At 34.1% G+C, this 27,555-nt stretch overlaps 1 protein-coding gene across 6 annotated transcripts in view; it reads right to left on the reverse strand.

Annotated features, from left to right (window-relative positions):
* The window catches only part of PDE10A (phosphodiesterase 10A), a 394,590-nt gene that overhangs the window by 41,871 nt on the left and 325,164 nt on the right, over nucleotides 1–27,555 (reverse strand). For 5 of the 6 annotated variants that reach the window (XM_074188006.1, XM_074188008.1, XM_074188007.1 and 2 more), the window contains 4 exons: nucleotides 26,826–26,909; nucleotides 24,118–24,268; nucleotides 22,914–23,069; nucleotides 11,315–11,487 (listed from right to left, as the gene is read on the reverse strand). In XM_074188006.1, coding sequence (XP_074044107.1) covers nucleotides 11,315–11,487; nucleotides 22,914–23,069; nucleotides 24,118–24,268; nucleotides 26,826–26,909 — 564 coding nt within the window. The remainder of the gene's footprint in view (nucleotides 1–11,314; nucleotides 11,488–22,913; nucleotides 23,070–24,117; nucleotides 24,269–26,825; nucleotides 26,910–27,555) is intronic. The other variant, XR_012468598.1, reaches the window with a different exon arrangement.

Consider the following 27,555-nt stretch of genomic DNA (forward strand, 5'->3'; position numbering starts at 1 on the left):
CTCTTGTGCACAGTGATATCTATCACTATACCTTTCACCTATATTGCTTCTGGGGCAGAAAAAAAATCAACTGTCAGTGTCAGTAACCCAATAGGCCTCCAATTTGGAAAATGCTATTCTTCTTACCGAGTTCAATTTAATTCAATTTCAACAGAAAAAAATATGGTAAAATTAAAATTCAAGAAGTGTATTTTTATTAACAATAATGCTAGCCTATTAAACCACATTTACTAAATATGAAGTCCCAAACTATTTGCTGGCAGTATATAGATAAGAATAAAATAATTCCTGCACTCATAAAAGCTTAGATTCTACTGAGGGGAGATATGAACAAAAAATAAATGTAAAGTAATCAGGAATGGACTCATTTAGAAAGTGACAGAACAGTGCTTTGAAGGAACCTATGCATTCTATTACACAGAAGTGAAGAGTGAGAACATTTCAAATGAGGGGTTCACTTGAAAAAAAAATGTGAGATGGAATATTGTATAACTTACCAGTTCAGCAAAAAAAGAAATTTCTTGAAAAAAAAAAGTGTATGAAAGATGAATAGAAAGGGAAATAGGCCCAAAACTATTCAAGGCTATGAATGGCAAGTGAAAAAGTATATTATGTCTTAGAAGAAAATCCATCTAAAATTTTTTAATTGGGGGCTAGCATAGGAATATCAATGTGCCCAACTGTGTAAAGGCTGAAGGGAGAAACTAGAGACAGTGAGAATAAAAAAGGACTATTGGAACAGTCCAAAAACACTAGACTGTTGAAAGCATGAACTAGGATAGATAGTGCAGTGCATTTAAAATAAGAAAGATAGAGCAAAGAGAACTTGGCCTCAAGATTAAGGGTAAATTATTTTTAAAAGCTGTAACAAAGGGCTGCTTGAAAGGAAACAAATGCTCCTTGTCAGTGCTTAGCCCACTGCCTGGCATATTAGAGGAGGTTAATAAATGTTTAATGAAGGATTAACTTCGAGGTTGGCTTTTATTTTGTTAATAAGAATATGCCTCTGAACTATAATTTTGCCATGTTTTTCTCTTCCTTTTAGATAAAGACTGAAGAGAGAGGATTTCATGTTCATCTACAGAGAATTAAGATGTTTCAATTAATTAGCAGTGGACAACTCTAACCAAAAAATGACTTTAGTGCTTCTGTGGAAATCCTAGTACTAAAGGGGCTCATAATCAAAGATATTAATTTTGTAAAATCAGAGGCAAATTAAAACCCAACTATGTTTGCAAGAATCCATAGTTACTTTTCAAAGTGGATTCTATTTTAACTTTGCAAATGAAGTTCAGTGAAGAATCCCACATAATTTGGATATGCTTTCTGCTTGAACCTCTAATCATCACGGCCCACTTACTTATCAACAATATTTATGGTAGTCATCAGATCTTTCCTGGGACCCTGAGATGATGCTAGCTTACCTTTTTTTAATAAATGGAAAATATTTGTTAATATATGACAATATATGGTTGATTAAGTGCATATATAATGCGAAAGTGTTTTATAATTTTCTAGTTAAAAGAAATCTTTAAATACCTATGGTGCAAAAATGTGGTGCTCAATAATTAATAAATGCATTTCTGAAGTATGCAATTTAATATCTATCTTATTAGGAAACAAAGTATATCTGAGTTTACAGTATTAATAGTTAATTCACATTAAGAAATCTCAATTGGGTGGCTAGGTGGCTTAGTGGATAAAGCACCGGCCCTGGAGTCAGGAGTACCTAGGTTCAAATGCGGCCTCAGACACTTAATAATTACCTAGCTGTGTGGCCTTGGGCAAGCCATTTAACCCCATTTGCCTTGAAAAAAACCTAAAAAAAATTTCAATTGACTTGATCTATATACTATTGTTACTGTGGATAAGTCAATTTTCAGTCATGGCTGACTCTTCAGGACCCCATTTGGAGTTTGGCAGAGATACTGAGTGGCTTGTCATTCAATAAGGGGATGGGATTGAATTAAGATTCAGTCACCTAATTTTTCACTTTCAACATATAATACAACCTCAGGAAAGTTAAAGTATAGCTGGCTTCCTTTATTAAATACTGTAAATAGTATCTTTCTATCCAAACCCAAGAACCAGCATTATATAGAACAGAAATAAACCAGAAGTTGTTTTAATAATATCAGTGTTATAAAGTAAGTTTGTCTGTTCTCATCATTACTATTCAATTTAGGACTACATAGGGATAAGAAAAGGAGTAAGCATAGGCAAAGAGGAAACCAGATTAGTGTTTTTTGCAAATGATATATGATAGTGTTTATAAGGATTCTAAAGAGACAAATTTTAAAAAATTAAGAGAAGCACTTAATAAGTTCAGCAAAGTTGTTGAACATAAAATAAACACACATGAAGTATATTGAAATCCTGAAGAAAAGAGAGAAAATTAAATGCCATTCAAAATCATTCTATAATTAATAAAATATCTAGAAGACTACCTAGCAAGACATAAAAATAATATGAATTCAACTACAAAGCATTCTTTTTTTTTTTGCAAGGCAATGGGGTTAAGTGGCTTGCCCAAGGCCACACAGCTAGGTAATTATTAAGTGTCTGAGGCCGCATTTGAACTCAGGTACTCCTGACTCCAGAACTGGTGCTCTATCCACTGTGCCATCTAGCTGCCCCCAAAGCATTCTTAATGGAAATAATAACAGACCTGAATTAGTGGAGATGTATTAACTGTTCATGTTTGGATCATACAATAGTAAAAATATTAATATTATTGAAACTAATTTTACTAAGTGCTTACCAATCAGTTTATTAATATATCATTAATATATCTATAATAACATAAAAATGGCTCTCATAAATAAAGGTATTGCTAATAATAAAACAAATAAACTATATTACATTATAGGTTTGAAAAAAATAAATTACATTGAGAGGTCAACAATTTCTAAGGAAATTACTTTTAAAAATTGGATGGAAGGGGCTTTTATCACTAAATCTCAAATTATATTCCAAAATAATATTGAAACTAAAAAATAAGAAAAATAAGCTTAAAGATAAGAAAAGTAAACCCAGTGAAGCAATTTAGGTATAGCAACATATTTTCTGACAAAAACCAAAGACTGCAACTACTAGGAAAATAAATAGTCATTCTTGAACAAAAATGGCACAGAAATCTAAAAATGCATCTGGAAGAAACTAAGTTTAGAACAAAATTTCATACCATGTATTAGATAGAATTCTTTGATGGATATATGATTTAGATATAAAATGTCAAATCATAAATATGTGAGGATTAATATCATAACTATAGATGGGAAAGAGATGAGACAATGGGACAGAGGGAATGAGAAAAGAAGAAATCTACAATTTTAGCAACTGAACAAATAAAAGCAATGTAGTTGAAATTGGAAGCAATTAACTGGGAAAAATCTTTAAGTTTCTTCTGATAAAAGTTTGATAATAGAACATGCATAAGGAATTATTTCAAATATATACATAAATAAACACACAATGATAGCCATTCATTTGAAGTGGCCAAAGGATATGAATAGCCAATTTTCTTTTCTTTTTTCAGGCAGACACCATATACTCTATATTACATAGACCAACCCACTACAAGTAAAACTCTACTCCTTTTCTCCTCAAATCTCAGGACATAAGATCTTCTACTATGGCTATAAGCACCATTTTCAAAGGCATAAGAAGACCTGACAAAAGGCAATACTGAGGCAAGAGATGACCTAGGATCATGGTGGCCTTGTTAATTCCTCATTTGGTCCAAACCTCCACAGTCTGAACTGGTGCTTCACTCCGCAGGGGCTGTGCTACTGGAGACTTTACAGACAGTAGAATGAATAGCCAATTTTCAAGAAGAAATCCAAGCTACCAATAAGCATAGAAAAATGCTCCAAGTATTAATAATTAGGTCTATCTTAGGTCTGATTGGTAGAAAGATGACAAAAATCAAAATGATAATGGTAGAGGAACATGAAGACAGAAATTTTAGTGTATTATTAGCGAATCTAGAAATTAATTGGGTTCAGCCTCTTATGGAATGAAATTTCAGGTTGTGCTCCAAAAGTCACAAAACTGAGCATATCCTCAATCTAATAATACCACTTATGGCTGAGTCCTCTACCCAAAGGCATAAAAGAAAAAAAAGACACATATATAAAAATATGTAAAGTTGTTTTTACTGAAGCAAAGGGGAACTGAATCTAGTACATGAATGGCATACTCCTTATGACAAAGGAAATAATAAATGACTTTGATATATATATTAACTATGAGCTTTTAAAACTTTAAAACTTCTGCCTGGCAATATGCCTTCCCTCCTCAATGGAAATGTAGATTTTTTTTTAATGAACTTTCTTTAAAGTGTACCTAGTGAATAGTGAGTTTTATTTTTTGGCCCTGAGTGAACCAACATTAAGCAAAATACTCTGAGCAGAGATTAGAAGTTTCTTTAAGTTTTTTATTAGGAAAAACTTCTTTATCCTCCAGAACTATTTAAGAAGGACAAACAACAACAGAAGTAGAATAAATGGTCTCATTAGGGAAAGGTTTTTAGTGAACCAAAAATCTTCAAGTAAAGGAAGATAGAAGGAAACAAATACTTATCAAGAATCAACTATGAGCCAGATACTATGCCAAATGACTTACAAATATTATCTTAGTTGATTTTCATAACAACCCTGGGAGGTGGATGCTACTACTGTCATTTCACAGTTAAGGAAACTGAGGTAAGCACAGGTAACTTGCCAATGGTTAAACAACAAGGGTCTGAGGCCAAATTTGAATTCAGGTCTTCCTGACTCCCAGTTCAGTGCTCTTGTCCACTGCACCTTCTAGCTTTCTCCAGATCAAGCAAATGATGGTCAAAATTATTTCTGGAAATATTGCTAAAGCATTTCTTTTTCAGGTACAGGAAACTGGCTACCAGATCTGAGATTGTGATTTTTATGACCAAATTGTGAGGTGAATTGTTCTGGAAAGGAGCTCCTTCAGAAAGATGCCAAGCATTTGTTGTACTTCCCTCTACCATATATAAAATGAAAATCATAAAAGCACCTATACCTCATGAGGGGTTGTTGTAAGGCTCAAATGAGATAAAATATGGAAAGCTCTTTGCTAACTATAAGTTAATTTATATATGCTTTCTGTAATCATCACTGAATATTCTGGTTTTAAGTGTTCTCTGGTGTTAAAAGATTAGGATTAATATTAATGAAGACCAAATAGACATAGTTTTACCTATAGCATAAGAGGAATTATTTTTAAGAACATATAGAGTTCTAGGTTCATAATCACCATAGATTATTATCAGTTAAAATTTCTGTTGCAATTTTATTTTTCATCTATCTAAAAAGGAAAGGCATTACGATTCTTAAATGCTGTTATGATTATGTCATGATCACAGAATCCAAAAAGTTAAAGGGATAATGAATGGAGTCAAAAAGCATTTATAATATATTATACATTATAAATGTATAGCAATTATTCAATAAATACATTAGTTATAATCACCTGTGTAAATAATGATACACTTTTAGCTTCAGTGTAATGGAAAATCAGTATAGCACTATAGTCATATAACTGATGAGAATTTTTCTCAACTTTAAATAGGAATGTCTATATAGTGAAAAAATGGTAGTAACAATCAAATTGTTCATGACCAGAGTACTCTAGAAAAGATAAAACAAGAGAAATGGCAGAGTATTTTGCTTAATGTTGGTTTACTATGGGATAAAAAATAAAACTCGCTATTCACTAGGTATACCTTAAAGAAGGTCTATTAAAAAAAATCTACATTTCCAATGAGGAGGGAAGGCATATTGCCAGGCAGAAGTTTAAAAAGCTCAAAAGCCAGGGCATCTGGGACCAATTCTGAAACAATCATCAAAATAAAAGATGTGCAGGCAGTCATTTCAACTGAACAGATGGAGAATGTAATATAAGGACTGCATAGATTTGGGAGATCCTCAGAGAAACCTCTGAGACTTTACTTCATATGACATTTTTGTATCTTTGGCAGAAGTATGTACTAATTTGTGTCTGTTATTTATTTTTAGCAAGCAAACCAATTCTAGAAAGGTACTCTAAACATTTCTCTGCTGATACTATATTGATATGAAAATCACAGACAATGAAATGGAAGAGCAACTGATTGTTCTAAATCTGTAAACACTCTTCCATAGAAGTTGCACCCAAATCAATATAGAAAAAGCTAAATCTAGAAAAATAATTCCTTGTAAAAGCAGGTCAAACCTCTTTCAATTTCCAAGAAAAAGAATGGCAATGAAGGCAGATATCAAATGCTTTGAAGAAGTCATGCTTTGAAGTATGTCAATAACTAACAATGAAAAAGAAGGTTAAGACAGTTATTCGGATATGGTTCTATATAATGAGAATGGATTGTGCAAGTAAATATCAAATAAAACAAAAAATCTTGGAAAAAAAGGCTCAAACTCCTTAAAAGATCCAAATGGACTGCTAAAGAAACAAGTATATTAATGAAAGGAGCAGAAGATATTATTAAAGAAAAATGACAGGATTAAATATTGTCCTTAGATAAAACCCTTTCTAAATATGGAAACTTGAAAACTGTTTTTCATAGATATGAGTTTCATCTAGAAAGCAGTTAAAGAAGGAAGGTCTATTACTTATATAAGCTGTCCTGAGGCAGATATGAATTTCCATAGTCAAAGGCAAGATTAATATCACAGAACCCTTAAGCGACTGGATGATTTTCTAAAAGGACACCAAGACAAAATGTTTCAAAAATTCAATTTTGGGAAAAACGCTGAAACCAACCAAACACAAGATAAGTGTTCATTAAACACCTACTGTGTTTCCTGTACAGTGCTCAGTTCTAGAGATATATAGTCCCTGCTTTAAAGAATTCATCTGCTGCAGGGCTGTCCAAAATGTAGGGAGATTTTGAGGGGCAGAGCCAAGATGGCAACAGGAAAAAAGCCTTTCCTAGGTGTTCTTGCCATAATAGTTCAAAAATCATAAAATCATGACTCTAAATTTTCAAGAGACAGAACCCAAAGGGATCCAATGAGACAATTGTCCAGACCAAGGTAACCTGGAAAATAGTGGAAAGGCTCCTCTGCTCCACCAGGTTAGACGGGCACCTCTCCAGAGTGAAGGAACTTCAGCCTCCCAGAGGCAGCCCCAGGGCACCTGGGAGCCATCATGGCTCACAGCAGCGAGGGCAGTTTCCTGACCTACCCCCCAGGGAGCACCGGGCACAACTTGGAAGATCAGCTGGGGGCCCTCTGCCAGAACGAGCCCTTGAAGCCTGTGGCCAAGGCAGCCCAGATCCAGAAAAGAAGCAGGCAGAGCCTGTAAGCAGTGAGCTTTGAGTGCTCAGCCTACTGCAGTGTAGTGGAGACTTTCGAGGTATGTCCTCTGTCCCTGGAACAGGACTCTGGGGCTCTGACCACATACAGATCCTGATCACAGTCTAGGCCCCCCATAGAACAGCAGGTCCTCCCTCACCTCAGCCCAGTGGCAGAGGGGTGCACTTGTGGTCATTCACAGACCAGGAGGGAAGACAGAGCTTCACACACGGAGATCCTTGTTGGGGGGGGGTATCTCAATAATACTCAAAAGCTCAGGAAGCACCCCCAAACCAGGCACAGACTGGAGAAATGAGAGGAAAATGAGGAACACCATTGAGAAATATATTGTCCATGATCCCAAGAAGGATCAAAATACTCAATCTGAAGATGAGGAAGTACAAGCTTCTAACACCTAAAGACTCCAAGAAAAACAGAAATTGGGCTCAGGCTATGAGAGAGCTCAAAAAAGATTTTGAAAATCAAATAAGGGAGATAGAAGAAAAATTGGGAAAAGAAATGAGAGAGGTGCAGGAAAAACATGAAAAAGAAGTAAAAAAAATGCAGGGTGATTTTATGTGGCTCCAGTGGGTTTGCTAAATGCTTTAGTAAATGAAGTTGAGCAGAACTATCAATAAAATAGCAAATCAAAATATATTGATTATTGCTTCTATAAAACCTTTTAAAAGTAAGGTTGGGCAGCCTTTATCTACTGCATCATCACTGCAAGTAAATATATACATATAAGCTACATGTGAAATAGAAAGTAATTAACTGATAGTACTGAATTATCCTTCCACACAAACTCTATATTCATCTTGTATGTTGTGATTTATTTAGATTCATTAGAATCTAAGTTCTTTGAGGAAAGGGATTTTTTTTGCATTTTCTTTATATTATCTCTAGACTAAGGATTTGATAAATAACAGTTAATGGATTAGGGGTTTTAAACATGTTAATAATTGCTCTGGAAATACAAATAAGCTAAGTAAATGACCTTTACATTTAAAATAGGTCATCTAAAATTTTGCATACAATGACAATAGCTTCCTTTGATCAAATGAATTAATATGTATAAAGAATCTGAAACATAATAGTTTAAAAAATGTTTCCTATGACATGTAAAGTCACCACTATAAAGAATAGAAAGGATGGAATATGATATTTCAGAAGGCAAAGAATCAAATATAACTTAGCCAGCACAAATGAGTTTAATCTTACAGGGAAAGAATAAACCTTTAATGAAAGAATTCCCAAGTATTTCTCATAAAAAGACCAGAGCTGCAGGGAAACTTTAAACTACAAACACAGAGCTAAAGATAAATACAAAAAGGTAAATGTGAATGAACAATCATAAGGAGAAATTATTCATGAGTCTCCTTAGAACCCTTTCACTGACTGAGAATCAAAGAAGGAATTTATTAAGACAGAGGGCCAGGGAGTTGTTTTGTGTTCAGTGGATCTCATTAGAAGAATGGAAAGGGAGTGGGTGCTTGGGAAAAGAAATGTGAGGAAAATTATCTCAAGCAATCAAGGAAGAGAATTAGATTATATAACATGGAAGAAAGGGGGTGGGGTTAGTGTGAGATATTTAAATTTTTCTTTTTCTGAATCAGTCAAAGGAGGAAAAAATACCCACAGAGAATGGAGTAAAGAAATATTATTTCACTCAACATGGAACCTGGGAGTTTGAAGGAAGAGGGGAGAATAAAAAGGAAGGTAGATGAGGGAGATTAGACCTAATCAAAACAACTTTAACCTTAGAGGCTAGATCTCAAATAGGGGTTTACAAAAAAAGATTGAAGACCTGTGATTGGGTTCTGGAATGGGGGAAAGAGAAGAGGGGCAGGGGGCAGAAACAGATTGCAATAAACCAGGGGCAATGAATGATGCTCACAGAGGTAAAACAAAATCGATCAGCCTTTAATTGAAGTTAAAAAAAATGGTTCATGGTAGCAGTGTTGCCTCAGTTTAGGCAACAGCAAGGATAGACTAAATTAAAAGAACCAAATGGGGAAATTGCATTTTTTTTTTGCTGAAAGTTACCATAGACAAATACTGATACTAAACATGTACAGAGCATCTAACTACTTAAAGGAAAGGTTGAATAGTTATAGTAGGCAGTAGATTATAGTGGAAGGCTTCAGTTTACTCCTTTTAGATCTGGAACAACCTAATTTCAATAATGTTAGATCTGACAGACCTCTGGAGAAGGTCATCAATGGGGCAGTGACTCAGAACAATAGACCTGGAGTTAGGAAGACAAGATCTTCGACCTCAGCCACTGACAAGCTTTGTGACCCTGGGCAAGTCCCTTAACCTCTTTAGACCTCAGTTTTCTTATCTGTAAAAAAAAACCAAACAATCCTGTGGTGGCTGTGGAGATCAAAAAGATAATAACTGTAAAGCACTTAGCACGGCAGAGTAAGTGTGTTACATAAATGTTAGCTATTATTATTATTAGTATCGACATACTAATGATCAAAATCTAAGTCCAGCCTGCCAAACTACCTCTTCTTTACTTAGTTTAGGATACACAGTAAGAGTAAGGGGAGAAATGAAGGGATAAAATTTAGAACTTAAAAATTTTTAAAAACAAATGTAGAAAAACTTTGCTTAAATGTAATTGAGGGAAAAACTGTGTAAAAATAAATGAATAAAAGGTAGATATTTTGATGATCTTTACTTTGGAGGAAATATCTGCATTTTTAGGTGCCTTCTATGAAATCAAACATTGTGGCAGATCTAAATGATATTTCTGTAATGCTATATAGCTAAAGTACTGTCTCAGAATTCTAAATGGATCTAGTTAATACATGCTAGACTAATGTGCCAGTGCTGTAATTCAAAATCTTAAAGCTAAAACAAACAAAAAAATCATTAATCTAAACTTTCAAACAGACCTGTACAGAAAAGTATTCAGAGATATGTTGTGCATTATCTAAATAAGATACATAATGTATGTAAAATAATCTGCTAACTTTAATAGCATTAGATCAAAACAAACTTAATTTCGTGATTAAAAAACTGTTCAGTCTCTACAAACAAAAATATAAAACCTCTTATTCTACACCAAATTATCTATTATATCTCACACTTTGAATGCAGTTATATATATTTGTTATATGCTTTTAGATCACAATGATTAAACTTTATACAGAAACTCAAAAGATCTTATGGAAGGCTGACATAAGTTTTTCCCAACCTAAGAGCATGTCATTTTCATTTATATTATAATTACTAAATCTTTGATACTTCATAATGTTAAGAGAATACATACTCCCTAGATGCTCCCTAACACACAGATGCCTCCTTCCCCATAACTAACATTTAGAAGGACACAGAAAAAAAATAGTTACACATGATGGGGAAGCATAAATATAAATTGTGATCTCCATCAACAGGGGGAATATACATACTGATAAGAACACAGATCCATTAATATATAGGTACAACAAAAAACATATATATATATATATATGTAGCTCAACAAATACTCATAAATACTATTTTTTTCAGATAGTGAGTGCTCTATCACCATACACCAAGGCAATCACAGCAAAGGGGGGGTAAGAAAATGACTACAAAACCTTTAGAATTCCACAAAACAATGACCTGAAAAAAGTACAAGAATGAAGATAATGAAAATCATAAATGACTATGAATTCTAGAGAATGAAAATCATGAACAAAATAATATTTAAAATTCCCATGTAATTAAAATAATTTATCTAAATTTCTAAAATAAAAGCACAATGTTCAATATCTATTCTAAAATAACCTTTTTTTATATGCACAGATAACAATTCAGTAAGTGCAAACTTAATGGATTTTAAATTAAATACGTCAATGATTTTGCCTTTAAGAAACTGGATTATACAGATTTACAAATGTTATCTACTAATACCAATTTATGGACATAGAACTTTTTGAAATTTCCTATACTGTTTAAAAATGGAAGCCCCATAGTCATGCCTATATCTCTAAACTAAATTTTTTCTTTACCTATGTGCTTGATTATTAAGGTTTAGCGATCCTGTCTGGTACATCTCCTCCAATTGCTTTCTGTTCCCAAAGTACAGAGCAAGGTCTGTGGCGATGATGGCTTTGCGGATGATCTCCAGCACCTGCTCATATTCACTGGAGCTCAGAGAGGAGAAGATATTGTGCCCTTCCAGCTATGAAGAAATAAAAAAAAGAAGAAGAAAAGACCAATAAAAAGCACAAGCTCTAATCTTGTGAGTGTTTCAATTATTTGGAACAAGATAGCTAAATCACTTTACATACTAACGAAAATTCTCTGAAGATTAAAGGGACAGAATGAGGCAATTTTAACGAAATGAGTTTTCTAGTTTCTCTTGAAATGATGAGCAAGCTTCACATACAGTAAATACTAATCATCACAATACACAACTTAAACATGATTTTGTCTGTTCATTTTTATCATTTCTAAAAGTCCAGCACAAGCAAATATTATTGGGCTCTGCTTTTCCAAACTCACAAATACCACATCCCATTAATTTCTAGGTTATACAGAGAATTACAAGATTGTAAAGTCATCAAGTTCTTTCCCTTACATGCTGGGTACAGTTTTTCTAAACTGAGATACACATGAAAAAGATTCTTTCTTCAGTATCTTAAGAAACATAACATATTATATTCTATAATCTTCACCAGTAACTCATTTCATATTCAACAACCTCTTTGTCAGGAAAGACATTCTAAACTTCCTATCTAGGAATGAAATTGCCACTTCTGTTATGTGGCAAATGAAGATTGGAAACATTTGTGTACCTTCAAACACAGTAAAACATAATTAAATAAGATTCCAACAATTTGGAATTCATGTATATGTGATTCTTTGGGGAGAAAAGGGAGATGTCTTTTCCTTCTACCTCTCTCAAATATAAAATAAAAGTATTTTTAGGCTCTACTTCACAGAGCTTTTGTTAAGGATCATATGAGATATTTCACATAGATATGTATTTACCTACATATCTATATACATAAATATCACATGTAACATCTTTTACATGTATGTGTGGATATGTGATGTTCATATGTGTAATGTATAATATGCATGTGTCTTTAAAATGAATTTTAGTTATAAATACAGGTTTGTGAAAATAAGGTTTTCCTTCAACAGACTAGCAAACTGTGCATTCAACAAGTAATTCTCACTCAGGAAAAGCTTTTATGTATATAATTACTATGCCATAAAGCATGTATGTCATACATATGCTATGACTCACAATTTTTTCATTTTATTATTCTACTTCACTTAATATTAATTTCTCTGTCTATAGTATTCTGAATTTAATCTTAATAAACTCCATTTTCTCAAATGTTATTATATAGAGCAAATATATCACTAAGTTGAACCTGATTAACATTATTTGGAATTAAATCTAAGTCTCTAAGTCCAAACTTTTAGCGCAATTTCACTGTGACATTTACTAAAAGATCCTAGTGTACTAGAACACATAAAAAATCTCATATTGAATACCTATATCCTAGTGCCTTTTGGAATACCATCACAGTGACTCTGAAAAAGCTAGTGCTGACCTTCAAAATGTAAAATTACTGAAATTTTTGTTTACAATAGTGTTTTCTGAACTTAGATCAGAGGCTAGCTCACAATACTCCTGAGTGCAGTCTGTACTACATTAAAATGCAATTAGGAAATATTTAACAAAACATATAGAAATATAGATAATAATGTAAGCCTTAGTGGTCCCAATTTCTACTTGAGATTTACAACACTTGACTTAGATCACTAAGGTCCTTCAAAGACTCTACAGTGAGCATTTGAGTGTAATTTTTATGTCATATTAAAGTCAAGGCCCTCTGAAGACCATTCTAGATCACAGTATTTGATTCTAGAAATACAATTCCAAAATTTTAACATATAAGAAAGTAATTTTGTTATCAAATATTCCTATTTTATGATTTGATAAACAATTAACATTGAGGTTTTATCATCATATTTGCTATTATTAACTTATCTAAGCTAATTAAACTGTTCAGTTAAATAAAAGGCTCTTAACATGTTCTATGCTGAGAAGGGATTTGTGTGAATCCCTTCTCAATAATAATAAAACAAAATAAATGATTACAAAGGAAACCAAAAGTTACTGAAAACAATGCATTTTTTTTATTTGAGTTCACTTAATTTAACGACCCTCTAAGATCCATCCCTGGATGCATTAAATTAAGAACCCTTAATTTAAATGTTGATCAATTTTTTATTTATTTTGCACTCATGTTTTGAGTTTTAGTTTATCTTGCACTCTATTTTTTCATGAAGAAAAAAGCTTATCATTTTATAGTTCAATTTAAAAAAAAACATTTATTAGGGTCAAGGATTGGGTTACATGCTATTCTCTTAAAAAAAAGTTTGGTGTGGAAAATGCTGTTTAATCTAAAATGCATTCATATTCCCTTGCTCTACATATGTTCGTGTCCTACCACAATATTATTCTTACTTTGTTTAACCTTATTAAGCCAATTATCCTTTGTTTATCTGCGGTCAGTTTATCCTACACTCTGACAAGCCTCAATGAAAACGGTTTGATTTGAGAGGTATAAGGAATATTCCACAACTCTCTCCAAATTGGTTGTCTTAAGCACACACACAAACAGCTAAGAAGATTAGGAGATTAACTTGTACTAAGCTGTTAGCGATTTATAAAACCAGGGAAAAATATTATAATAAGCACTTCATAGGATAGGGTAAGAATTGCACTTAAACCCCTTAGAATAACCTTTCAGGACTAAAAGTCAAGAGATCTGCACTGAGGTCTTGGATCTGCCAATAATTCCCCTTTGTGAATCTTGGAGGATTGCTGTACTTCCATGTGCTTATTTCTTTGTCAGCAGAATGAAAGTTTTGACTTAAATGACCTTGGGGGATATCTTTCCCATTGTAACCTGATATAATTCCTAATATAATGTTTTCATTTTTTTAAAATTTATTAGTTTTGAGTCTCCTACTGGATTATAATGTACCAGTCATTTCTTTCTTTCTTTCTTTCTTTCTTTCTTTCTTTCTTTCTTTCTTTCTTTCTTTCTTTCTTTCTTTCTTTCTTTCTCTCTTTCTTTTTATGATTTCTGTGAGGCAAATGGGGTTAAGTGGCTTGCCCAAGGCCACACAGCTAAGTAATTATTAAGTGTCTGAGGCTGGATTGGAAATCAGGTACTCAGTGACTCTAGGACTAGTGCTCTATCTACTGCGCCACCTAGCTGCCCCGCATTTATTTCTTTTACAATCTCCCCACGATACTATTTGTATAACAAGATGCTTGGTAGGTACTTGATCACAATTAATTGAAAAAAAACCTCCACTATAACTGTGTCAGTTCTCTTCAGAATTGCTATAATATGGGTAATTATGCTATAAGATGGTTAGGGTGAAAAAGAGAAAAGAGTTTTCTCTTTAAATATTGAAGGTTTTTCAAGTTGAAGAGGATTTGATTTGATTTCTGTTTGGAACAAGAAAATGGCAGCAGAAGCTTTCAACTAAAAATAGGTTGAAGTTGCAGAAAGCAAATTTACATTTGGTATTTTCCAAAAGTTAAATGGGCTATGCTCAGAGTTCCCATTTTAGGTCTTCAAATGGAAGCTGAATAATCATTGATTGAGAGGGGACTCTTGTTCAGGTACAGGTTTGATTCAGTGGCCTCAAGGTTCCTTCTGTGATTCTGTGATTGATTGTGCCAAGGAAGAGACATCTTGTTAACAAGGACAGAACCATAGGGAACAGTCAACATATAAAGATGAGAAGATGAGGATGAGTCAGTGAAAGAGACAAAGAATAAACACTCAGAAAAAGTAAAGAACTTGAATACTATAGTTTCTTTAAATTCAAGGGAAAATAGAATGCATTAAGAGGAAACTGTCATCACTATCAAATACTGGAAGATGAGAACTGAAAAATACCACTAGATTTTCTAATAAAATGATCCTCAAAGATCTTCTGAAAGAGTATTTTCAATAGTATTAGTTCTTTTTGGTGACTTTTAGTAGTGATGTTGACTAGGAGTTCAGGTATAAAAAATAGAGAAACTGCACAGTACGGGGAATTAAAGAAGAATGTGTTGGCCAGGATTATACAGTATTCTAGTGAGGAAGCAAAGCATCCTATGAGAGCAGGACAAGTTGTACATGAATAAAAAGAGGAGAGATGGTAAAGGGGGGCTTTTGAATCCTGACTCTGGAATCAAATAGCCTGTGTTCAAATGCTATCTCAAAGCCTACTTCCAGGGTAAATTTAAACAAGTCACTGAGTCTCCCTAAGTCTCAGTTTCCTCATCTGAAAGGGTCAAAGGTGATGTTTCCCCTAGTTCTGTATTTATGAAGCTATAGTCCCACAATGATGTATGTGAAAGCTATGATGGTGCTCTTGGTGATTATATTTGCAAAGTTCAAGTTTACTTTTGAGAAATGATAACATTTAAGATGCTATCCAAATTTGAAGCAACTATAAATCAATGACCATCATGTAAAGAATCAAGGGAGGTAGGATTTTGAAAGAAGCTCCAAGGTAACCCAACCTGAACAAAATTCTTTCAACAATATTTCCTAATCATCATTCAACCCTTGCCTTAATAACTGGAGTAAGGCATGGATCCCTCCTGCAGCATGTCCTGGTTTTGAGTGGCTTTGTCAGGTAGCTTGTGCCCCATTATCCCTACTCTCTTTACTTCTCTCTGACCTCTATTCAAATTCTTGAAGCTAACATGTCTCTTTATTCAAATCTAACCATCTCCTCTTCCTTCAATATATGCCATGAACTTGAAGCTAAAATATGAGTGTGAATTATTTAAACTGATTCTAAGGTAAAATTTATATTTTGGCAGGAATTAACAAACCACTATTCTGTGTTTATTTCTGAAAGACTCATAAGACTGTGCAGAAACCATTCTATAGTGACTAATGAACTTTGAGCTCAAGGTGGGATCAAGGTTTAAATGCTGACTCTGACAATGAAATGCTACATGATCATTGCTTACTGTATCTCCTCAAAGGTGTGTCTTATGACACACCTTTTTTTGAAAAATGTGGGGTCTAAAAACTGAGGTCTTATACAGTGGTTGTAGATTTTTTTACTTGCATTTCCTGCTTTTTGGCACTTGTTGTCTTTGAGCTCATTGTCTTGCATTTGTTACCATTATATTAGGTGATGTTTTGCCACATTCTGCCCAGAAATGGGCAGACTTTTATATAGTGCTGCATTCAAGTTCAAAGTGACCCAGTTTGCAAAAATGAATGGAAATTGTGCTGCTGAATGTAAGTTTGGTCCTCCTCCAACTGAGAAAACAATCCAAGACTGGCTAAAGGAAGAAGAAACCCTACCGAAAACACCTGGCAGAAGAAGGTCATGAGAGGCAAGTCAGCCAGGTGGCCTGAGTTAGAGAGGGAATTGAAGAGATGGATTGGAGAGCAAAGGGCCATCGGAATTCCTGTGTCCGCAAAGATGATTCAGCAGGAGGCCAGAAGAATTGCTGATGAAAAAGAAACGACTGATTTCCAAGGAAACACAACTGGTGCTTCAGGTTTATGAAATACAATGGACTGAACATGCATCCACACACCAGACTTGCCCAGGGAGAGCTTGTGGTCAACCACAGACCAGAGCACAGGCAGGAGAGTGGTTAAAGCCTCTTCTAAGATAGTGTTTCATTATTAAACATGGATGAGGATGAGCTAATGGATGAGAGTTTTGATAGTGATGAGTTGTATGAACTCAAGATCAATAACTTTATGAAATGCATTTTTTTTTCAAATTTCCAGCCCCAAACTTAAGGTGCATCTTACACATGGGGAAATATGGTATATTCTGAGTCTCAGTTTTCTCCTCTGTAAAATGAGGACAATGCTCAAAAGATGTATTTCACAGAGTTGTGTTGTGAACTCTCTGTAAACTGTAAAATGCTATATAAATATGTGTTATTATTAAGGCAAACATTATTTGTCCTTTATCTTTCAAATACCTTAAGTTAAAATAAACACCTTCTAAAGGTTTGTCTAACAAGATGCTTGGTAAATACTTGATTAAAATTAATTGAAAAAAAACCCACCACCCAAATCCATTTTGCCACCTCTCCCAACCTATATTCACCTTTGAGCAGAAAGCAGCAAATACAAATGGTAAGAACATGTTCACCAGGGATTTTACATTTAAAAAAATAAATATACTACTTTCAAGTTGTGTTTTAGGAACAACAAAGATTTAATTCAATTTCCTGTACTTGCTACCTTCTAAATTTTATAGTTTATTTATAGAATAGCATAATGATGATGCCGATGCATTAAAATATCCTCAGCCAGCAAAGAAAGAATATATTATCTTCTGTTCCCAGACAAAAAGTAGGCATATATTTTGAAAGAATTCTTTCAACCTCCTGTGTTGAAACAAAATGTGTTTCCTTGATAATATCCAAATAGAAAATGCATTTTCCAAAATATCTCCCAAGCATTATTCAATGCTTTACTGTACTTATTTGAAAGGGCAATATACATTCTAAAATAAAATTGCTCTCAATTATTTTTCCTGATTTTTGAATATGCAAATTGGAATTATGGAAGAAAAAAGTTTTGCTTCTACTTGTCTACTAAAACTGTGCTTGAGAAAGAATACAGGGCAGTCAGTGGTATCCACAGCCTACTTCTATTTTCCCATTCACAGTGTTGTGGTGCAAAGAGCACTGGATTGAATTTCAGCAGTCCTGTGAGCTAGTCCTTCCTCTGCCACTAGAGTGAGCTAGTCATAACCTAGGATTTCTGATAACTTCCTAGTATTCTCATCTATAACATGAGGGGAGTGAATTAGATGAACTCTGAACTCCCCTTCAGTTTTCATATTCTTACTGGCTTTATGTACTATCTTTGTCTCTTTCCATTTATCTAGCAGAAGAGGCAAGAAGGGCATAACAAATATTAGGGTATTTTTGCTAAAAATCTATATCCAGGCCCTTTAAGCCCTTTGGAAATAAACTATGATAAATTACCCAGCTCATTCCTATTATTACGTAGCATAAGTTGCATTTGCTTTCAAATCTATTATCTGGCAAATGAGAGCGCACGTTGAAATGTGATAGTTATATAAAGGCATCTGGTATCAATGAAAACATCTAAAATAGTTGAGTATTTCCATATAACCTACATACCCTACAAATTGGGTATAATGTGGATTTTTGCCCAACTTGCACAAAGTTAACATCGAATAATATTTACAAGACTTAAAACAGGTAATCAGAATTCAATTCTTCTACTTGGACATATTAAGTAATTCAATAAAATTAAAAAAAATTAATCAAACTTCCAAAGTAGTTCGAAGAGTTAACATACTTTGGCCTGCTATATAATATTTCAATAACAGTACAACTTAAAAATTATTCATATTATACTTGAATTAGGGGATGATTTTTAGTATGTCATGAACCTGTGGAAATTTCAGTCATGCTTATCCATTAGCACAGGTAAGCTTCTTCTCAAAAATGAGGAGAAATTGGTTTATTTAATCCATTGTCACCTTTTTTTATTTGACAAAGAGATGAATAATTCAAAAGAGCCCTTTTTTCTATAGCATTTCTTAGAAAGCTGAATTATCTTTATCAATCAGTGCAACTCATTATTAATGCATCCTCAATGCAAATAGTTCTACAGGACCTGATTGCTATTTATTTTGATGGAACACAAATCAGACACCCTAACCAAGATTTCAAGATATTTTTGAAAGATCAGTTGGGTTATCTTAATGTCTATAGACTCAGGGTTTGTTAGTTACTTGGCATGAATAAAACAACAAAAGTACATAGGCATAAGAAAACTTATCAATCATTTCTGGAATGTCTGGATTATAATGCTCCATATAAACTTTATCAGTCAGATCTCACATGGGAAAAATATGTACCTACTATAATAAAAATGTCAAAGGGGAAAAGATCTGAAATCACTGCTCCAATGACCTTGTCTGCTCTTCTAAGCACAGCATATGTGAACAAGTGTCCCAGGGCTACTTTCTTTGGTTTTCTATGTACTACGGACTATCTATTTATATTATGGCACCGTTAGTGTGGCTTCCACCAAACTTGAATGAACAATAGGAATTCGGTTTTCTTTTCTAATTCATAAATATACTGGAGCAAATTCTGACTGGTTCAGACTAACAGGTCAGTCTGACTAGAACAATAAGAGTTAAAATAATATATACAGTAACCTACTTTATACAAGACATGAAATCCTAAAAATTATGAATATGGATCAAAGAAAAGATTTTGGTGAACTTTAGTGGGGAAAATGAAAAAATTAAATGTTAAACTGAAAAAAATAATTCAAATAACTTATTTTTTATTAAAAAATTGAGATTCACAATACTGAGAAAAGTAAAGGATTAAGGTACTACATATAGCAATAAAAGCAAAACTAAAGAAACTAGCTCTTAAAATGCTTTCACAAAACTGACACATAATATTTATAATCAAAAATATATAGGTTGGATTTAGGTGAAGAAAAATGGATCTCTTGGGTCAACCAGGTCATATAGTGAATAGAGCACCAGTCCTGGAGACAGGAGGACTTGAGTTCAAATCCAGTCTCAGACACTTAATACTTGCTTAGCCATGTGACTGGCAAGTTACTTACTTGCAAAAATGAATCTCAACTTTTAAGGGAAATGTCCATAGAAATTAGTGTCCCTACTTATTTAGGGGAAGGAGGTTGAAACAACAGCATATTTCAGATTTGCTGGGAAAACATTCAGTTATTTATTTGCTATAATATGAACCAAAATTATTTTTCTAATAATCTCGCTCATTACCTTCCATTAGTCCCTATACAATATAACAGGGTGCAATTATAGAGTTAGCCATGCAAGTAGAAATAAGGGAAAAAATAAAAAATAGGATAATAGGAATTCTTGATTGAGAGTAGATGGGTCCATTAATCCATCAAGGCCTTTTTTAATATGAAATATCCTCCTCCCCTCCATCTTTTCAAAAGCTTCAAGGTCCAGGTTAAGCCCTACTATCTCACATAAGCCTAACTTGAAATCTTGAACCCTCTGATTTTTTTCTGAGGTTATACACTTACTGTCCTTGTGGGACTGCCTCATCATCATTTAACACTTTTACATCTAATTCATCAAATATCAATTTCATTATCTTAACTAAGGCCTAAGCTTCTTGAGATCAGAAATCAGGGTTTCTAGATCTTTATTAAATCTCTCCCACAGGGGGCGGCTAGGTGGCATAGTAGATAGAGCACCAGCCCTGGAGTCAGGAGTACCTGAGTTCAAATTTGGCCTCAGACACTTAATAATTACCTAGCTGTGTGGCCTTGGGCAAGCCACTTAACACCATTGCCTAGCAAAAATAAAAAAAAAAAATCTCTCTCACAGTACTAACCAGGATATTAAGTAAATATTTTGAACTAATGGTTTACTATGATATTCAATGTTGAATATATATTCTTTACTTTCTAAGATCTTCGTTTGTAATTGTGGTTTTCTTTTACTTTAATGGGTATATCAACACATTAAATATTATACTAGATATAGTATATATCAGTAAACATTACTATATGAAAGAGGGAATAAACATTTCTATAGCCTCAATTATATGCCAGAAACTGTGCTAAGAACTTTTGATCCTTACAATTTCTCTGTGCAAGGGAACTGCTATCCTGATTCATTTTTGGTATAATAGAATATATTGATGGCTCCCTTCCATTATCCTGTAGTCTTAACAATTCAATTCTACAACATAAATAAACATACCCTGGGATCAGAAAAATAGCTTCACTGTTACAGGTGAGAAAAGATCTAAGTAGAAGAGGAGGTGGTATCTTATGGTAGGTTTTTAGAAGAAATCAAAGGTCTCCCAATCTAAACATATCTCCCTATAAGCACTTTCTTGAGCTTGAAATGACCACATCTAGAATCCCTTTGAATTAAATTCTCTTAAAAATATAATTATGTTATACAGGAGAGGTGAAACATTGAATCATTATTATCCTTGGAACCAGTCCAAGGAGGGGCTTGTGAAAAAGGAGAATTTTTGCTCCTCAAATGGAAGGAAGAGGTCAACAAAGATCTAAAAGAGAAGATACTATTGAGGAAGGTCAGTTCCTTTGTCCAGTTCTACCCATTTTGAGGGAACCTCAAAAACTGGAGAGGTACAACAACAAGAATACAAGAACTTCTCATGACAATTTTGCATATGGGTTGAGTTACTGCCAGAGTTTAACATCAATTTTGAGATAAAACTTTCTACACACAGTCAATGCTTTACTCTAATATTCTAAGACAGTCAGCATTTACACCAGTAGTCAAAAGATTATTGGAAGGAAAAGGCCAAAAAGTCTTCAACCTACTGTGGAACTCAAGGAAGAGACAGCATATGTCTTTTTTGCTGTTAGGTTATATCTGACTATTCATAAAACCCTTTTGCAAGGATATTGGAATTAATTGCCATTTCCTTCTCCAGTTCATTTTACAGATAAGGAAACAGGTAAATAGGATTAAGTGAGTTGATCACATAGCTAGTAAGCTTCTGAGGATAGATTTGAACTCAGAAAGTTGAGTTTTCCTGACTCTAGGCTTGGTGCTCTATCCACTGGTGCCATCTAACTGCTCCTAAACACATGGCTGGCATCATTTTATGACAGGTGGTATAGCCTAGTGGAAAAAGCACCAGGTTCAAAATCTGAGTTTATCCATATGCTATCTCTATAACACTGGATGAATCATTTAAAATTTAAATCTCTTTGGGCCTTAATTTCTTTATTTGCACATGGTTGGCCTAGAAGAATTCTATAGTCTTTTCTAACTTTAATCCCATTGATGTTTATATTTAAAGATGATCATTCATGTCATTAATCAGAAGCCTACAATCACTTTACTTAAATAAAAAATAAACCACATCCAACTTTGGAAGTTTTATGTTCCATATTACTCAATACACAATTTTACTGATATAGATAAAATAAAATAATTTAAAGTGAGAATAAAACAAGCATATCACATGAGAACATGACAGCTAGTACAATCTTCGTCCAAGTGACTGAACCTTGTTAAATCATTTTACAAAACACATTTAGGGAAAAAAGAAAGAAAAATATTTCTATGGCCCCTTAATCTCTTTGAGGTTTGCACAATTTCCTGAGGTTTCTTTAGGATACAAAAATTCTATTTCTACATTGTGGTCCAAAAGCATGTGAAATTGTGTTTAAATTAAAACATCAAAGCCATCAATATTACATTGGATTTTGTACTTGCTCTTAAGGCTAAATCAAACGTGCAAAGAGGAGCACATTCTTCTGATTAGATTTCTTATCACCTAGAACAACTCAAAGATAGTAAATATAATAAAAATTTAAGCACAAATTCTACAGGAAATATAATGATGGCTAAATAAATAAAGAAGTATTAGACCTTAGCTGGTGATCTTTGTCACATGCCACTATTTTTCTCTCCCTTAAAAATTCCAATTCACTTACAAAACCTATCATACTTCAGAAAACAACTGGAAGGCAATGATGAGTGTACTTGTCTGGTGTGCACACAAAAAGTGTTGGGTGGAGATAGCATATTTAGTCCCCTTACCTGTAGGAGGGATACTGTCTGTGAAAAGTGGTGCTGCTCCATGGTTGAGGTGGAGTACAGAGCTGCCAGAGGGTGGTCAAACTTCTGAAGGTAGCTATTACTGAATCCTCTGTGGTCCAGGTCATGACATAGGCATGCAATCAGAAGTCCTTTTCGCTAAGGAAATGCAGCAGAGATGTTCAAAGGAAGGAAATGGGCTGTGATGACTCATTACCTTGCCTTGAGTTACATTAACCATTTTCATTCTTGTCATCAACTCCCTCTTGTCCTCCCTTAGAAACTTGTTAATCCCCCAGCACTTAGTATAGTGTCTGGCACATAGTAGGCACTTACTAAATGTTTATTGATTGATTATTGAATGATTGAAGCCTTTTTTTCTTCATTTATAGCCAGTGGTGACAGTGAAGGAAAAAGGTGAAAGAACAGCAACAAAGTATCAGTAAGGGAAGTGACTTTGGAGCAAGTCACAGTCATTAGAATTTTTAAATAAAATCATCACTGTTTTCTCATTCTTCTTTACTCTGAATGAGAACTGACTATAGGTCAGTGAAAGGATCAAGTAACAATAAACAAAGGGTACATGTAGGTGAATGAGAAAAAAGCTAAGATAATAAAAGTGACTCAAGGTTTGAAGCCTTTGAGTGTCAGGAAAAAACAGAATTATCTTTGATAGGTACTACATAGTTCTGGAAGACTTGAAGCAGAGAAGTGATATGATCAGTTCTATGTCTGTAGGAGACAATTCTCTTATGGGTATGAAGGATGCATTGCTAAGGGGAGATGTACAGCCAAGAAGATATTATAAGGGCATCATGTTAGACAAGGTTGGGGGCAATGAGGGCCTGCACTAGACGGAGAATAGAAACAGAAAGGAGGGGAGAGATTGCAGAGAGAGTGTGTACAGAATTTGGTGCTAAGTTTGCAAATATATTTTGGAAATCATTTTAAGTGTAATCTTTATACCTTTATTTTGTGCACAAAAAAGAAAATGCTAAATACCTAAACTCGAGTTGAAAAAAAAACTACAGAAGATCTGTTTGGTAAAGATCCAATTGGTAAAGATTATATTGTAGCTCAATAAATAGGGCACTGATAAGGTTTAGCTGTTGAGCTTTAAGTCCAGAGTATCAAAGTAGTTAGTTATTTGGCTTCATAGAATAGCATTTTCTTTAGGTTTAAGGACAGGTTTTCTGTTCATACCTACCTCCAGGTCTGTAAAAAGCCCTTGAGTATTCTGAAGTATGGCATACATGCAGTGTGCCACAGTAACAGCATGTTTCCAGTTATGATAAGGAACTCGTCGATAGTTTTTCTTAACAGACATAATAAAACGACATAGCATTTCAGAGTCGAAGCTGTATGAAAAGAAATTGTTATAATAATTTAAGTCAATTAAAAACTACATAATTAAAAGAAAAATACTAAACATTATTTTAAGCACACATGAATCATATTATCTCATCACTAGTATGTAAAAGGCAGGGTCTAAGTTTGTGTTTCTGTCTTACTTTAGATAATCAGCCCTTAGCAGTGCTTAATAAAAATTTAACAACTAATATATGCATACATGCATGTATGTTTATGTGTCCCTTCTCTCTTCATTCCATCCATCCCACAGTAAATAGGATTACAGGAATAGCTTAATGACCAAGTACAGAAAGTCCTTCATTCTAAAAGCTGTAAAGAACTGAGGTTTTAAACATACATACAGAACACATATATACATACAACTCTTTGATGAAAGACAGACTGCAGTCTCTTCCTACTATTCCTTATCAATAAGCATTCAATAATTGCTGTGACATGTTTTTTATTGAGTATACATGCTCAGTTAGTCTGGTTCAAGAATGATAAATGCAGAGTTTCTCAATAGCTTGGTAGCACCTACTTGAGTCTGGCAAGTCTGGCAAGGTCTTCCATGGTAGTAATTTAATGGCTGATCCCTCTCCTCTCCCTCACTCTGTCTCTCTGTCAGATCTCTGTCTCTGTCTCTGTCTCTGTCTCTGTCTCTGTTTCTCTCTCTCTCTCTCTCTCTCTCTCTCTCTCACACACACACACACACACACACACACACATGCACACACACAAACACATATGAAGAAACTAAGCAGCAAAAACACTGATTAAACTTTAATATAGTTTCACTAAGACTTTTGGGACATCCAGTATTTCGATGCCCTGCTGTTTTCAGTGACATACAATTCTTTGAGACCCCATTTGGGGTTCTTGGCAAAGAAGCTGGAGTGGCCTGCCATTTCCTTCTCCAGCTTGTTTTACAGATGAGGGAACTGAGGTAAACAGTGTTAAATGACTTGCCCAGGTCATATAGTTAGAAAGTGCCTGAAGTTGAATTTGAATTCAGGAAGACTTCCTGACTTCAGTCCTGGCATTCTATCCACTATGGCACCTAGATGTCCCTAAGGCATTTTGAATAAATGCAGGCAAAAAATGACTAAACGGGGTAACTTTTACTAGGAAGTTCAGACAAACAGTACAAACACTTGACACTCATCAGTTTTACAGAGATGGGTTAGATATGGTAAATAAATTGATAATCTGATAGATTGGTTCTCAAATCACACATGTTTAAAGACTAAATTCCTAGGATACATGTTAGTTGGAAGAGTTAGGGTATGAAAGACTCAAAGATGAGAGAAAAATAAAGCAATTTTTAAAAGACATTGAGCTATCATAGTTAAATTGGTGGTTGGTAAAGACTATTAACCTCCCCTGAACATATCTTTTTGAGTTGCCATATGTGTCTTTGGGAATCTAGCCTAGTATTGAACAATCTGCACTAGGCTTGTACAGCTGGAACCCTGTAAGCAAACTCTCCTCTCTTCTCCCAAGGGAAATGTGTCATGACTTTGCTCCTGCCCTTTGGGAAGGGTTTTGTCCCTTTCCTACCTTTACTGTACCTTCCATGTCACACCCCTTCCTGGTATCTCCTCCTTCCCTTGTCCTGCTATTATATAAATGCAAACTTCTGTATAGATTGGGAATTCTTTGTCCTGGCTTTTGGTTTGGGAATATGCATGTTCCTTTCTTTTGTAATAAACCCAGCTTTTCACAAAAGTTTCTTGAAGATGTGACTTTTTACTGACAAGTAGAAAGGATAATAATTTACAGGCTGCTCTCTGAGTAAGCATTTTTGAAAATTAAAAATTGAGTATCTTAAGTGCCATCTTTCTGACTCAGTCATGTCTGAAATACTATAAGTTTTAACTATAGTTATCTTTTAAGTCCTCTTCAGACAAAGCCTAATGGCAGCTCCCCAACCTTCATGCACAGTGCCTCAGAAGAACTGAAAAACCATTCTGATTGTCCTAGAATCTTAATGCCCTTTTAAGAGAGAAAAAAACCAAAAAAGTTTAATTTTTTGGAAGTCCAATATATATATATATATATATATATATATATAGATATAGATATAGATATATATAGATATATATAGATATGTATGTATATTAAATGTACAAGAAAGATCCCATCCCAGGTGTTCACATGGACAATTTGGGCTCAACCTGTGATAGAGCATTTCAGTCTTGTATTGGTCTGATCAACCAGTTATATGGAAATAATATGGAGTAATGTTGTTTTGGTCCTCTTCAATAATTAAGGAAAAGAACCAATCAATATACCCAAAATTTATAAATAATAGCAAATCAAAGAGGGAGAGTTACATGACATTAAAGGAAATTATATGATGAACAATAACAGACAATTTTTTTTTTAGGTTTTTTGCTAGGCAATGGAGTTAAGTGGCTTGCCCAAGGCCACACAGCTAGGTAATTATTAAGTGTCTGAGACAGGATTTGAACCCAGGTACTCCTGACTCCAGGGCTGGTGCTTTATCCACTACGCCACCTAGCTGCCCCGAAATTTCTTAAAATATATGTAGGAAATTCATACCAGGTTGTCCCACAGGACTGATGTACCATGTAAACAAAAATGGCAGGCCACATTTCTTCAAAAGGACTGATATCAAAATGGTATCTGAAATTAGAAGAGATAAATTCACTTAGCGTACATGTGACTAAAACAAGCACAATGTCAAAGAAGAAATGATTAAAATAATTATAAAATAGAATAGCTAGAAGCAACCTTGAAGTCGCCTGTTTTATTTACTCAGACAAATCTCCCTTCTTTTTAAGAGCCTCTTGAAAATTAAGTTTCATATGCTCCCTTAAAAACCTTGTTAATGTTTAAGATCAACTTAATTACTGCGATGCAATATTATATTCAGTAACAAAGTATCTTCTAAGTAGTACTAGAGCAATAAATAAAATACAAAGAATTAATTATCCCTATTAGAAATATTGTTTACTTTCTTGTGCTATCAATGCAGGGGAGAATTTGTGAATGTAACAGAAAGAAATTGGGTGGAGAAGTAAAATAGCTACCACCTACTCTTCAGATGTAAACTGACAACAAATAGAGAATTATGATTGTAACAGAAACAATTTGTAATCTGCTCAAATTGGGTAGAGATACCCATTACCATTAATTCATTGTTTAATGTAAAATTTGTATCCTGATCTTGGGCTTTACCCTCTACCTAATTCCTGGTCCAGTAAGAAAAAGGGAGTTTACTGTTTGCCCTCTGGATGAGAGGCAAGATATAAAAATCTTGGTTGGATTT

This window comes from Macrotis lagotis, chromosome 5, assembly GCF_037893015.1.
Source record: "Macrotis lagotis isolate mMagLag1 chromosome 5, bilby.v1.9.chrom.fasta, whole genome shotgun sequence".
Lineage (NCBI taxonomy): Eukaryota > Metazoa > Chordata > Mammalia > Peramelemorphia > Peramelidae > Macrotis > Macrotis lagotis.